We start from the raw sequence: 13,359 nt of genomic DNA, 5'->3' as shown, positions 1-13,359 counted from the left end.
ATATATATATATATATATATATATGAGATATCTTATTAGAGAAAATATCTTTTATAATAGTGAGAAGATTAAACTTAGATCTTATAATCATATATAAAGGGTGGTTGACATTTAATGTTAAAAATTCACATAATTCTTTAAGTGCTCACGTGATATTAAATATTGATCGTTCATGTTTAATTATACTATCTAAATTTAATTTTCTCACTCTTATATAAAATGCATTCCTCTCATATGATATGTCACACATATAAAACAATACTTAATTTGAGAATTAAAAGTTAACATGAAAAGATTGAAATCAAACAATATTCTTTTTTAAAAAATTGAAAAATATAAAAATAAATATTAAATAATAGAGTAAGTTACACAAGCAACTTATGAGATTTCATAAAATTATAAAAATTCCTCTTAGTTTTTCTATCCCTATACACTTATTAATTGTTTAAAAATGTTACATCAACATTCCTCCTAAGTTACATTGATCTCCCTTAATTGTTTGAAAAAGTAGGCTAAAATATCATTTTTGCCCCTCTATTTTTTCAAATATTCAATTTTAGTCATTTATTTTTATTTAAGACATTTTTTCATTCACTATTTAAAAATATACGATTTTAGTTTCCATGTTTTTAATTGAGATATTTTTTTCCTCATTTTTAAAAAATTTACGATTTTAACCCCTTATCAATTTTAGACTTGTTGACTATGTATTTTTTAATTCTTTTTTATATAAATTAAGCTTGTTAAAAATTAAATAATTAGTCATGTGCATAATAAACAAAGAATTGTTCGTCAACATTTATGCATGAGAGGTCATAAGAACTTAAATTGCTGATTATTAAAAAATGAGAAACAAAATGTCTCAATTAAAAAAATAAGAGACTAAAATCGATAACTTTTTAAAAGAGGAAATGAAATGTCTCAATTAACAAATGGAAAGACTAAAAATGCATATTTGAAAAAATAGGAGGACGCAAATTACATTTTAACCAAAAAAATATTACATATAAAAGAGATTTTTGTAAATGTAATCAAATAGACACCTTTGCCAAATTTCATGGATGATTAATGTAATTTATTCTAAATAATAAGAAAGTCACTTTAAAAAAAAACAGAACATAATAAAAAAAATTCATATGTAAGAATAAAAAACTTAGGTTTATAATATATGAAGGGATTGATCACATATATATGTTATATATCTTTATCAATATTTTATTCTAGATTCAATTAAATATATAATTTAATGTGTTACATATCAATTCATCATCAGCTCAACGTATTAATTTTCTTTTATAACTAAGAAGATTCTTATTGGAATTTACATGCTATCCATTTTAAGAAATTCAAGTATAGAGAAGGAAAAAGGGAGAGAAAAAGAAAGAAAAAAAATATTTAATACTATAACTTTATTACAAGAGAGAATAAGGAAAGTAACTTATACCTTCCTTTTTCTTATCTAGCTTGTAACTGTAAGGAGAATACAGGCAGATAAAATAATTTATTATTATATTTTATTTTACCAATATAATTATTAAAGACAATTTAGTTAATGTAGCCCCTAAATTTGGAGTCATTATTTCTTTCTTCTAAATTTTCCTAATACTAAAAGAGAAGCACGAAGTAAAGAAAAATAATTTGTTACACATATAACATCAACTCTTAATTATTTTTTCATGACTAGATTACTTTATCTTCTAAAGTGAGTTCCTTACCAAAATCAGATTCTATTCTAATCTTCGGTATTATGTTTGTTCTGAGTAATATTAATATACTTCGATGGTATATGCAAGAGCTGCAACATAAATATCACATGAAAGGAATCAGAACATCTATTATATGAAAGGGAAACAAATCATTTACTAAAGAACCATGTTAAAATTGAATTCCCTATGTTAAAAAATTACAAACTCGAGAATAAACTGTCCCACGAGACCAACGTACTAGCAGGCCAAGAAGCAGAAATACTTTGTTATAGAACAGCTCTCAAAAACAACAGGTGAGAAAAGAGTGTTGAATTGAATGCACAACGTAGTCCGAGTCACAAAATCGTGTAGAGCCTGAGCCTCCTCCTGTCTGTCTACGAACCCAGTAAGACTGGCAATTTATGATCAACTTGATTATTTGCGACGTCTGTTGTTTACTAAATCTGGATTGCCTTTCCTCATCATGGCTACAAACTCGTCATAGTTAATTCTTCCATCCTGCAACAAATTTGGGAATGGATGGTTAAAATAACAATTAAACAGAGAGAATATACAAACATCTAAAATGTCATTCTAGGATAAGCACCAACGAGAACAAGGATATGGAAGAAAGCAGCGTACATTGTCTGCATCAACTTCGGCAATGATTTCCTTTATTGTTTTCTCATCACCCATATTATATTTTTTAAGGGCAGACTCCAACTCTTCCACTGTGATGTACCTATGAAAACAGAAGCAAGTGCATGAAGTCAACATAAGATTCAAGGAAAGGAAATTAACATGATTTGATGTTCATTGAACGAGAGAGACACAAAACTATAGTAAGACCCATCTTTAATTTCGTATGACTCGTTCATTCTAATTTTGTGTCTTTCTCCCTCCCTTAGCATGACCCGTCAAGTTAGTAAATAATGAGATGTTTTTTTACTTCAAAAAAGAGATTACCCGCTTCTATCCTTGTCAAAATATTCAAAAGCTTTATATAGGTGGTCCTCTCTTTCCATTCTATTCATGTGCATGGTAGCTGTTATAAATTCAATGTAATCAATGGTCCCATTTCCGTCCACATCAGCCTGAGAACCAAATAATAATGTAAAATCAAGAGAAATGTTAAACTTATTATTAAACAGCTCAAAAGATATAATCCAACTATTTTCCCAGCATTGTTATACGAATAATATGATCATTAAAATTTCACAGGACAATAAGGGTATTCTGTAAATGCACAGCATATTCAAGGACTAACGGTCACCTTAATCACAATTCACAAGCACAAATCTAGGTTTGGATATATAAAATCATCAAGATAAGAGGTGAAATTGCAGGGAATGAATTCATCCATATATCAGGGGTGTCATCAAGCGACAGCATAAGAGCAGAGAAGAGTTAACATTAGTGTTCCAACTTTTTTTTAAAAAAAAGTTACCAAATGAAGAAAGTTAACTGCAGGGGATTAGGTAATACAAAAGTACCAAAAATGCTAAGGTATAATCAGACAAAATTCTTACCGCTTCCATCAATTGCCTTACTTCAGACTCAGAAACCTTAGTACCCAGTTTTGGCAGACCAGCTTTCAACTCTTCAAAAGTGATTGTTCCACTGTTATCTGTGTCCATGGATTTAAACATTTCCTTCAAACCAATGATTTCTTCTTCAGAAAGGTTTTCAGCAATAACCTGTAAGAAAATAAAAGAACTTTCATATATAATCCTTTGATCTAATTCAGTTATGAATTCCTCTCCCTATTTATTTTCTAATTTGGTATTTTGATTGACATATACCATTTTCAATCCTTGAGGCTTTTGACATAATGGTAACTTTATATATTATACTAAAAGCTTGATTATTAAAATATTGATCAATACAACAAAAATGATGATAAAATATTATTTACCTTCAGAGCAACTTTCTTTAGCTTGTTCATTGCCCTAAATTGTTTCATTCTGGATAAAACAGCAACATCTAGAGGTTTATCAGATGCTCCATCTTCTCTCATCCAAGGATGATCTGGAGTATATATATATAACATTTTATTATGGATAAAACAACAACATCTAGTGGTTTCTTTTTTTCTCACTTCTTATCATCATTCTTAAAAATAAATTAATATCTTCAATATTATAATACTCACTAGAACTTAAAATCTTCTTGAGATTAATATAATTTTTTTTTCAATTCATACTCATCCAAAGTTTTCAATTTGTAGCATTCAAATTGACTTTGAACAGAACTAAATTGATCTAATATGCATACAAAATAATCAATATGAAAATAATCTTTAGTTAAATGTGCAATCTTATGCCTAACATATTCACTAAAATGTCTTTTTTTATAGATTATACATTTATGCATGAATTTAAGCTCTATACAAATTTTAATAGTCTTTTTTGGGTGAGATGAGAAGGTTGAGTCCAAACTAGATGCAAAATCATTTTTCTTAACTTTTTTTAAAAAAATTAATAAAATTGCTCTTAAATGGTTTACATATCTTAAAAATGTGTGATCTTACTAATGAAATAATATATCACATTAAAAAAATTATCACCGAATTATAAAAATATGAAAAATATTTAAGTGAAAGCCTAAGGCAACTGCCTCAACCGCCTCACAGTTGCCACAGCCCTGCTGAGGAGAGTGAGCCTTGTCACAATGGTAAAGTTGTTGCCTAGTGATCAGATCACATCACTATGAAAGATCCTCGTGGACTGGGTCACCCTCTTTTAAAATAAAAACAACCTCTCTCCTAGTTGGGGTGGGGGTTAAGGCTGCATTTGTCCGTATACCACTATGAAAGATCCTCGTGGGCTGGGTCACCCTCTTTTAATGGGATACAGGTTCGCAATCACTCTCAAAAACAAAAAGTTACCACAAAACAAAATCATGCATACTACTTGTAACAGGGTTGTGATGAGAGATAAAAGAGCACATTATACATGAGGCAGAGAAGAAAATAGTTACAGGAAATAGTTACACATCTCCCGTGACTTCTATGATGAAGAAAAAATGGCAGACATACATATGTCCTAACCTACCATTTCTTCTCCTTTTTAGAGGGGATTAAGTGCATGGAGATATTTTAAGATGTGAAAATAAACATCCATTCTCCTCTTTATCCTATCAATGAGACATGGTACTACATTCAATCATTCATATCCTTAACAATATCATTGATCAATCAAATGAGTAGTGACTAGTGACAGCTTTCAAAATAAATATTCTATCTCTTATCTGTTTTCTCAGCCTCACTGTTACTTTGTTATCCATCCCACAGATTAGAACTCTCCAGATACAGTTAATGTTATTAGATATACTATTTCTTATCACTTTTGACACAAAAAATTACAACTACAAGAAGAGTTAAACTTACTAAGAACTTCAACTGCTGAGAGTCTTTGTTTGGGGTCAGCTCGTAACATCTTCTTAACCAGATCTTTGGCACTACTCGATATGGAAGGCCAAGGATCTGATGCGAAATCAATATGGCCACGAAGAATAGCATCAAATATACCCTGTTCCTTTTCTTCATACAAAAGACAAAAACACAGTAAGAGAAGGATAGGAAAGGCATACTATTTGTGTCATAAAGGTAAGGCAGCAAATAAAGGACAAGAAAAAGGAAATTTCCATACTAAAACACATAAGAACTAAATCAAAGCTAAAAAATCTGAACCAAAAAACAAATGTACAACCATTTAACATCCTAAATCTCACGCAGATATACAATAACAGCAAAACTCAGGGTCAAATTGTGATGCAGGATAATCTCAATTACAAAATTAAAATCCTAAACAAAACAGTAAAACCTAATAAATTAAACATGAAATATGAAATTGGTAACAAGAAGAGGAAGTTTACCTGACCAGAAGGGAGGGACACCAGAGAGCAAAATGAACAATATAACGCCAGCACTCCAAATATCAGCTCCGGGTCCATAGCTTCTGCGCAGCACCTCAGGAGCAACATAGTACGCACTCCCGACAAGATCCTTAAACACATCGCCTGTTCTGAAAATGGTTCGTTGAGAACCGAGACAGCACACAGCAGACAGTAACAAGGCGAATTTAACGAAACGGAACTAACCGGGCTTGAAGAAGACAGAGAGACCGAAGTCCGTGGCCTTAAGCGGCGAGTTCTCGTCCTTGCTGAGGAACAGGAAGTTCTCCGGCTTGAGATCTCTGTGCATCACTCCCATGGTGTGGCAATCGTGGACCACCGTCACGATCTGGCGGCAGAGATCTGCGGCGGCGCGCTCGGAGTAGTGGCCCTTGGCGATGATGCGGTCGAAGAGCTCGCCGCCGCCGCAGAGCTCCATGATGAGGTTGACGGAGTGGCGGTCCTCGTAAGCGCCCTTGAGCTCCACGATGTTGCGGTGGCCGGTGAGGTGGTGCATGATCTGCACCTCTCGCCGGACGTCCTCCAAGTCATCGCGGTGGACGAGCTTGCGCGTGGCGATGGATTTGCACGCGAATTGCTGTTTCGTGTGTTTGTGGGTCACTTGGTAGGTCACGCCGAATTGGCCGCGGCCCAGCTCGCGGCCGAAGGTGTAGGTGGAGCGGGCGTCCTCCATGGGCCGGCCCAGAACCCGGCCTACGGAGGGCTTCGAATTGGGAGGAAGGACAGTGATGCCGTTGGAGGGTTGGGGGTGATGATGGTGGTGATCGGAATGTGGCTGGGTTTGGGAAGAGGGTTCGCTGTTACAGTTCCCCATGGAAACGGTGTGTTGATGCTTCTGCAACTGCTGCTTCTTGCTGTTTACTCAATCAGGACTGAAACGTGAAACCATATGGACTTTGATGACTCAGTTGAACGTTCGTTTTTGGTACAACCCATTTTTACGCATTGATGGATAAGGTGTCGTGCAAGATTAATTAATTAACTAACAGTTTAACACTAACCTATGCTCAATATATATAGAATAAAATTAAATAATCGCAAATTCACATATATGGAAGATGTGTTCTGATTTCACAGGGTTAATCACTCGGAAGATTTAGATCAATATATTATGAGTAATTATGCAAATGAATTTAATATTATATTTAATTTAAAATCTTAAAATTTAAATTTATAGATTTTTTTCTATTATTTTATTTTTTTTATTTCTGACAAACGTGAATTTTACTTTTAAAATAGACCAACTTAATGCATTTGGGTCCTTCATCCTGGTTCTTTTGCCACGGTCATTGAGCTTAATTTGAAGAAGCTTCTTGATGCTTGTTTTCATGTTCCAGTTCCACTGCATGTTGGCTACTTGGCAGTGACACGTTCATCCGTTGAAGATGCTCATTCTTCTCAATATGCACATTTTACTGTTTTCTCTTGTGAAAGTTTTTCTGTATTTTAATATTTTGTTTAACAAACAAGGAAAGTAGCAAATTAAACTTATTCTTACTGTTTCTTGTATATTTCTTTGAAATTAACAAATGAAATAAAAAGATGATGTTATTTACATAGTTATTTATTAAAATAGGAAATAGAAAAAACCCCTTCAATGTTTTTCATAAGATTCAATTAACTTTTTTTCATCATCATATTTTGTTTAATAAACGGTAACTAATCTTTATAAAAAAAAAACATAAACGATAAGATTCAGTCAACTACCACCAGCATTACAAAACAGTTAATAACATTAAAATTGTATTAAAATTGTTATTTTTTATAAAAAAAAATAGCAAGCATGCTTTAATTCCTTTTTCAAATATTTTTATTAGTTTTAATTTCTATAATCTCTCTCGTCATTAATATATTTATATTTTAATTTTTCTTGACTATTCATGTGAATAATCAAATTAAAATTTTTAAAATGCTTTTTATACAAGATAAAATTAAACAACAAAAAGATATAATGATAACCTAACCATTAGCTACTTCACTTTAATAAAATAAAAATGCATGTCCTACAAAGATATAATTTATAATTTTTTATACTCTTGTCTAGCATGCAAAAGTTTACTTCTGGGACAAAGGATGATTCATTGAAATCGATATGAGATTGCAATCACATTGTATGGTCAGAACTATGTTATATATTTAAAAGAGATTGAGCTCGTTGCTTGTCTCATATTATTATATCTTACCATTGACACAAAATGTAAGAGTGGTGCAAAAAAATAGCATAACTACAAAACTTTCTAAAACCAAACATAGTTGCCAGAGTCGTGCGTGGCTGCCCCAAGGGCGAATGGAGCGATAGCCTTATGCCTCAAATTTATGTTGTTGATTTTTTAGTTTTTACGTATAATAAGTTTATTATTATTTTTTTTAATTTATTTGATGATAAATTTTACTATATTATATGTACTTATTTTATTAGTGAAATTATACAATTTAAAAATATGTATAAGCATAAATATTGTTATAATTGTCAAAATAAAATTTTCAAAATTATTTTTATATTCAATTTGATATAACAATATTGTAAGATGTTGATTAAATGAATGGCCATAAGATGAGATATTAAAATTACTTTATTATTAAATCTTAATTAAAAATAATAAAATATAATTTTTATCCTCCTATTTTTTAAACAAGTGATTTTAATCTTCTATTTTTTAATTAAGATATTTCATTCTTCACTTTTAAAAAATTCATAATTTTCATTTTCATTTTTTATTTTAAAATTTTTATCTCTCAATTTTTTTAAAAAAAATCAACGATAATCCATGTGACTAATTTCAAAAATTGACTACGTATTTTTTTAAATTATTTTTATATAAATTAAACTTATTAAAAATTAAATAATTAAAAATATCTTCTGTTACATGACTAAAAATTTAAATATAAGAACTAAAAACATGATTTTTTTTTAAATAAAAAGATAAAATATCTCAATTAAGACATAAAAGGACTAAAATCACAAACTTAAAAAAAAATAAAATAAAATAAAATATACTCATAAATTATATTATAATAGACTCAACATAAAATTTGCCTAAAACCAAAGAATAGGTAGACGCAGCCCTGATAATTGCTGATGAAGACCAGAAGAAAACTCCTTTGATTCCTAGCTTACTCCCAACTTCCAATGCCCATCCCATACTCACATCAGCAACTATGCATATGATTTTGTTTGTCATCACCATTCAAATGAATATCTTCTATGAGCTTCTCAAGCATGGCAGAGAAGGCCATAACATAGTAAGAGAAGGCTTCCCTATATCACTTTTTGTTAGAAAAATAAAATAAAATAAATGAGTGAGAAGAAAATGCAAAACCTTAAATAACAAAACAACAACAAGAGTATGACAGAATATGGATCAATAATATAATATAACATACAATAAGTATAAAGGAAAAATAATTTTAAGGGAGAAATTTTAAATAATCTGGATCAAAATATACAAACGTTATCCTTAGAGAGAAAATATTCACACTGTACTAGTAGGATGATTGCGCTATCCTCCTAAGATATAACAATTCGTTGGTTTCGATAGTGTGCAACAAAAAGATTTTCAACCTTCTGAACACGTTCTTGCTCTCAAACAATAATTTTTTCATAAGAAAAAGAAAAGAAGAAATTAAAGAAAAGTGAAAATTGTTTTTCTATTGTGTTTTTTTGGCTAAAAGAGAGTGATATTTATATACATAACCCAAGTGTAGTATCTTAAAAAAAAAACTGCAGCTTAGAGGTTACTCCCAACTTATAATGTGTAGTGTGTAGAAGAAACAAAATCTCAATAAACCAAATATAATTAGAACTAACCATTGAGCCTAAAAAAAATCTTGTTACATTAAAAAATCATAATAAAATAAAACAAATATTTTATTTTATAACAAAAATTTAATATAAATAATATATTTTATAAATTTTAAATTATAAAACAAATATTTAGTAACACTTTTATCGTCCTCAGCCATTAGGCACTGAGACCAACTCGATGGTGTGATTCATGAAGGCTTTCTTGCTCGACCACTGAACTCATCACCCGTTTGTCGGTGAAGTTTTTCACAAAAAATTTATTTGGGGAGAAATGGAACTGAAATAATGAAATTTTAATTTAAAAATTGCATTGCAACATTTACTTAAAAAAGCCATTAAAAAAATGGTGTTGTTAATCTATTTAACCTAAATCTATTAAGCCTTTACTTATATCCAGCCTCAAGACAGAAACTCTAATTCTTTGCACTTCCAGATTATTAATGCCTTCTCTCTTGCACTTTGCTTCGTTGGCCTCATGCCTTCATTTCAATCTATGCATGTGTTGGATTCATTGGTCTTCTTGTTCGCAACCATTCTTTTGCTCTTATTTAGTAGGAAAGAAATAGAAGAGAGAAGATAAAATTAATTTATGTGGTTTGATGGTATGAAAGAAGAAAATTGAAGTATTTTAATGGAACCTATTACGTTACTTCTCACTTATTTTTTTTATTTCTTTTTTATCTTTTTTCTATTCATGGTTTATCTAATTAACGCCTTTAATTTTTATTTTATTTCTCACTTTTTTCATATTTTCTTATTATTTTATCTAATATTTTTGTTTTTAATATACAAAACCTTACATTTGCAGTAGATATGGCAAGAAAATCTGTATCCGTGGGTACCCGTCTGAATTCGTTCCGACTTTGACGGGTAATATCCAAGTTGACCGGATATGGATTCGAGTTCGGATTTTCCCCGATAACCAAAAGTTGGGTACAAGTATGAAATTATTAGATTCATCCCGACCCCAAACCCGTCTTGCCACTTAAAATCTTTAGAATTTTTGCATAGTTTAATCAAAAGGTATAGAATTTTTATTACTAGTTAATTTTATTTTAGAATTTTTACATAATTTAATATTATTTTCTTAACTATTTTTGTAGACACGCGCTATAATAAATTTATTGATATATAAGTAGTTAAAAATAAATGTTTAACGATCAATTTATTTTTTCTAAAATTAAATTTTTAATATTTTTTTTTAAAAATATTTTTCTAATTTGAATCGTGTATGTAACTGGTCAGAGATACTCGATACTCGACGGGTATGAAATAATAACCTTAAACTTGTCGGGTATCATGTACGGATATGAGAATAAGTTGAGAAATCGAGATAAGGGATTAGGAAAATAATACCCGTACCTACCTCGTCCCATTGGGTCTAATTTGCAGTCCCATGAGGTAGTACATTGTTAGCTTTGTTGTCCTTACCCTAATCCTCCTCATAAAAAATTACTTAATAAATAAAGAAAAAGAAAAAGTAATATAAAAAATGACCAAACCCTTAAAGACAAAATTCTCATTTAGCAGGAATATCTTATTCATCAAAACCTGTAACCAAACATGCTCTCTCTCCACATAGACCCTATAAAAAAACACAAACCTAGTCACATTGCCATCCTCTCTTCTCATCCTCTAAAGGCTGCACCCTCTTTTATCCCTCAAAAACCAAAACCCTAATGGCAGAGCGCGGAGGTGGCGACCGTGGCAGCGACCGTGGCGGTTTCGGACGCGGCTTTGGTGGGCGAGGGCGCGGAGGTGACAGGGGCCGAGGCCGGCGCCGAGGTCCCCGCCGCGAGGAAGAGGAGAAATGGGTCCCAGTGACCAAACTGGGCCGCCTGGTGAAGGAGGGAAGAATCCGAAGCCTTGAACAGATCTACCTCCACTCGCTCCCGATCAAGGAGCACCAGATCATCGACACGCTCGTGGGTCCCACCCTCAAGGACGAGGTGATGAAGATCACGCCGGTCCAGAAGCAGACCCGGGCCGGGCAGAGGACCCGGTTCAAGGCCTTCGTCGTCGTCGGAGACAACAACGGCCACGTCGGGCTGGGCGTGAAGTGCAGCAAGGAAGTGGCGACAGCTATTCGTGGCGCGATTATTCTGGCGAAGCTGTCTGTTATCCCCGTGAGGAGGGGGTACTGGGGGAACAAGATCGGGAAGCCCCACACCGTCCCGTGCAAGGTTACGGGGAAGTGCGGCTCCGTTACCGTTAGGATGGTTCCCGCGCCGAGAGGTTCGGGGATCGTGGCGGCTAGGGTTCCCAAGAAGGTGCTGCAGTTCGCGGGGATTGATGATGTTTTCACCTCCTCCAGAGGATCCACCAAGACCCTCGGCAACTTCGTTAAGGTTTGTGTATTTTTTTACCAATTTGTTACTTTTCATATTTTAGATTGCCGACGACATTGTAAAAATTTAGGGCAAATTAGGGTCGTGCTTCAAATGTGACAATTAATTTTTTCTTATTTATGTGGATTTTAATTTTTATTTATTTTAAATTCATTCGAGGTTTTTTGCGATTATTGTCTGCAATGCGTGAGTGTTGAAATTGGGGAAAAAATTGTCACAGTTGCAATTGCGGAGTTCAATTTGAAACCTTTGTGTTTTATATTTTTATGTGAATTTTTATTTATCGTATTTGAGTGTTTCTGATGGGCTTTGTTTTGATTTTGTGTTTTGGATTATCTTTGTTTAATGGAATAATTCGTTTTCTTTTTGTTTGAATGTTTCGTTATTGATTGTTGATGAGGATGTTTTAGACTACGGAATTCATGTATAGTTCTACTGTTCTACCTTTTGCCTGTGTTTCTAACTTAGAAGACAGTCTACTCTTCAAGAGAGGTAGTTCCATTGTATGGCTTTTTGTGTATGAATGTGTTTGAATAAACTACCAATTTTGTCTCTGAAGTATTACTGTTTCTTCTAAGTAGTTTCTAAAGCAATAAAACTATTTGAGTAATTTTCTAAGTATTGATTATTGAATAATCTTCACCCAGTACCTATGTTAATGTATTTTAGTAAAGTTTGGAGCCCCATTTGAAAGATCTTTTAATATTCGAGGCACTATTTAGTATTGATTTTAATGTATTTGAGGCACTATTTCTCAATGTAAGTTAGTCTATGGTGTCTTTGCTGCAATTGAAGGCATTCAAAATGCATCATGGATCACTTGTGTGATTTGTTACTCGTGTGTCTATGTGCATGATCCTTTGTTAGAGAGGCCAGTGTGTATCTATGTGCATGATCCTTTGGTATAGAGGCTAATGTCCATGAAAGAATTGCTCTAATATTGTTTTAGTACCCATAATGATGTTGCTTTGTATTTTTGACAGGCTACTTTTGATTGCTTGATGAAAACCTATGGATTCCTGACACCAGAATTCTGGAAGGAGACTCGCTTCTCCAAATCTCCATTCCAAGAGTACACAGATCTACTGGCAAAACCAACAGGAAAGACTCTAATCTTGGAGGAGGAAAGGGTGGATGCTTGATTTGCTAGTTTTGCTTTATGGATGTTTTAGGAACTTCATTACTTTACATACTTTGTTGGTTCTGTGCTTTACTTTTGGTTTTGATAGACGGTATGTCTCTGTATGCATTTTGATTGTTTCCAAGTTTTAATTGACTGCAGTTGAGTACCATAGATTTCTACCTGTTTAATTTGGTTGTGTCATCCAAATGACAGAACTGCATTACCCCGGCTAGCTTCTCAGTGGAAATATAAAAGTGATTTTTTTTATAAATGAAAATAAAAATGAGGAACGGCTTGAAAACAATGCTTCTGCGTTACTTATACGACGAATAAGGAGATTGTAGTAGTTATTATCTTTCTATCTTGCCAATTGAGTTGCATCTAAAATTTTCTGCTCAAGATTATCTACTCACATAGGAAGTCTCCAAGTTTTTAATTATAGTCTCTAAGAATTATTTTAGCATTTATTTATTTAAAATGTTA

At 32.5% G+C, this 13,359-nt stretch overlaps 2 protein-coding genes across 2 annotated transcripts; one reads left to right on the top strand and one right to left on the bottom strand.

The window, feature by feature from the left end:
* Nucleotides 1-1,809: 1,809 nt before the first annotated feature.
* Nucleotides 1,810-6,510, bottom strand: LOC114376790 (calcium-dependent protein kinase 1-like). Its single transcript, XM_028335066.1, has 8 exons — nt 5,787-6,510; nt 5,562-5,705; nt 5,074-5,226; nt 3,601-3,713; nt 3,215-3,382; nt 2,652-2,779; nt 2,328-2,427; nt 1,810-2,204 (listed from the first exon to the last, which is right to left on the bottom strand). Exons 1-8 carry the CDS (start codon nt 6,412-6,414, stop codon nt 2,121-2,123), a joined length of 1,518 nt encoding a protein of 505 aa, XP_028190867.1. The 5' UTR covers nt 6,415-6,510; the 3' UTR covers nt 1,810-2,120.
* A 4,490-nt stretch (nt 6,511-11,000) lies between these two features.
* Nucleotides 11,001-13,064, top strand: LOC114376144 (40S ribosomal protein S2-4-like). The gene is made up of 2 exons (XM_028334092.1): nt 11,001-11,753; nt 12,737-13,064. The coding sequence occupies exons 1-2, from the start codon at nt 11,085-11,087 to the stop codon at nt 12,893-12,895; spliced, it is 828 nt and encodes a 275-aa protein (XP_028189893.1). The 5' UTR covers nt 11,001-11,084; the 3' UTR covers nt 12,896-13,064.
* Nucleotides 13,065-13,359: the final 295 nt, after the last annotated feature.

Source organism: Glycine soja, chromosome 11 (assembly GCF_004193775.1).
Source record: "Glycine soja cultivar W05 chromosome 11, ASM419377v2, whole genome shotgun sequence".
Lineage (NCBI taxonomy): Eukaryota > Viridiplantae > Streptophyta > Magnoliopsida > Fabales > Fabaceae > Glycine > Glycine soja.
This window is presented reverse-complemented; position numbering and strand designations above follow the sequence as displayed.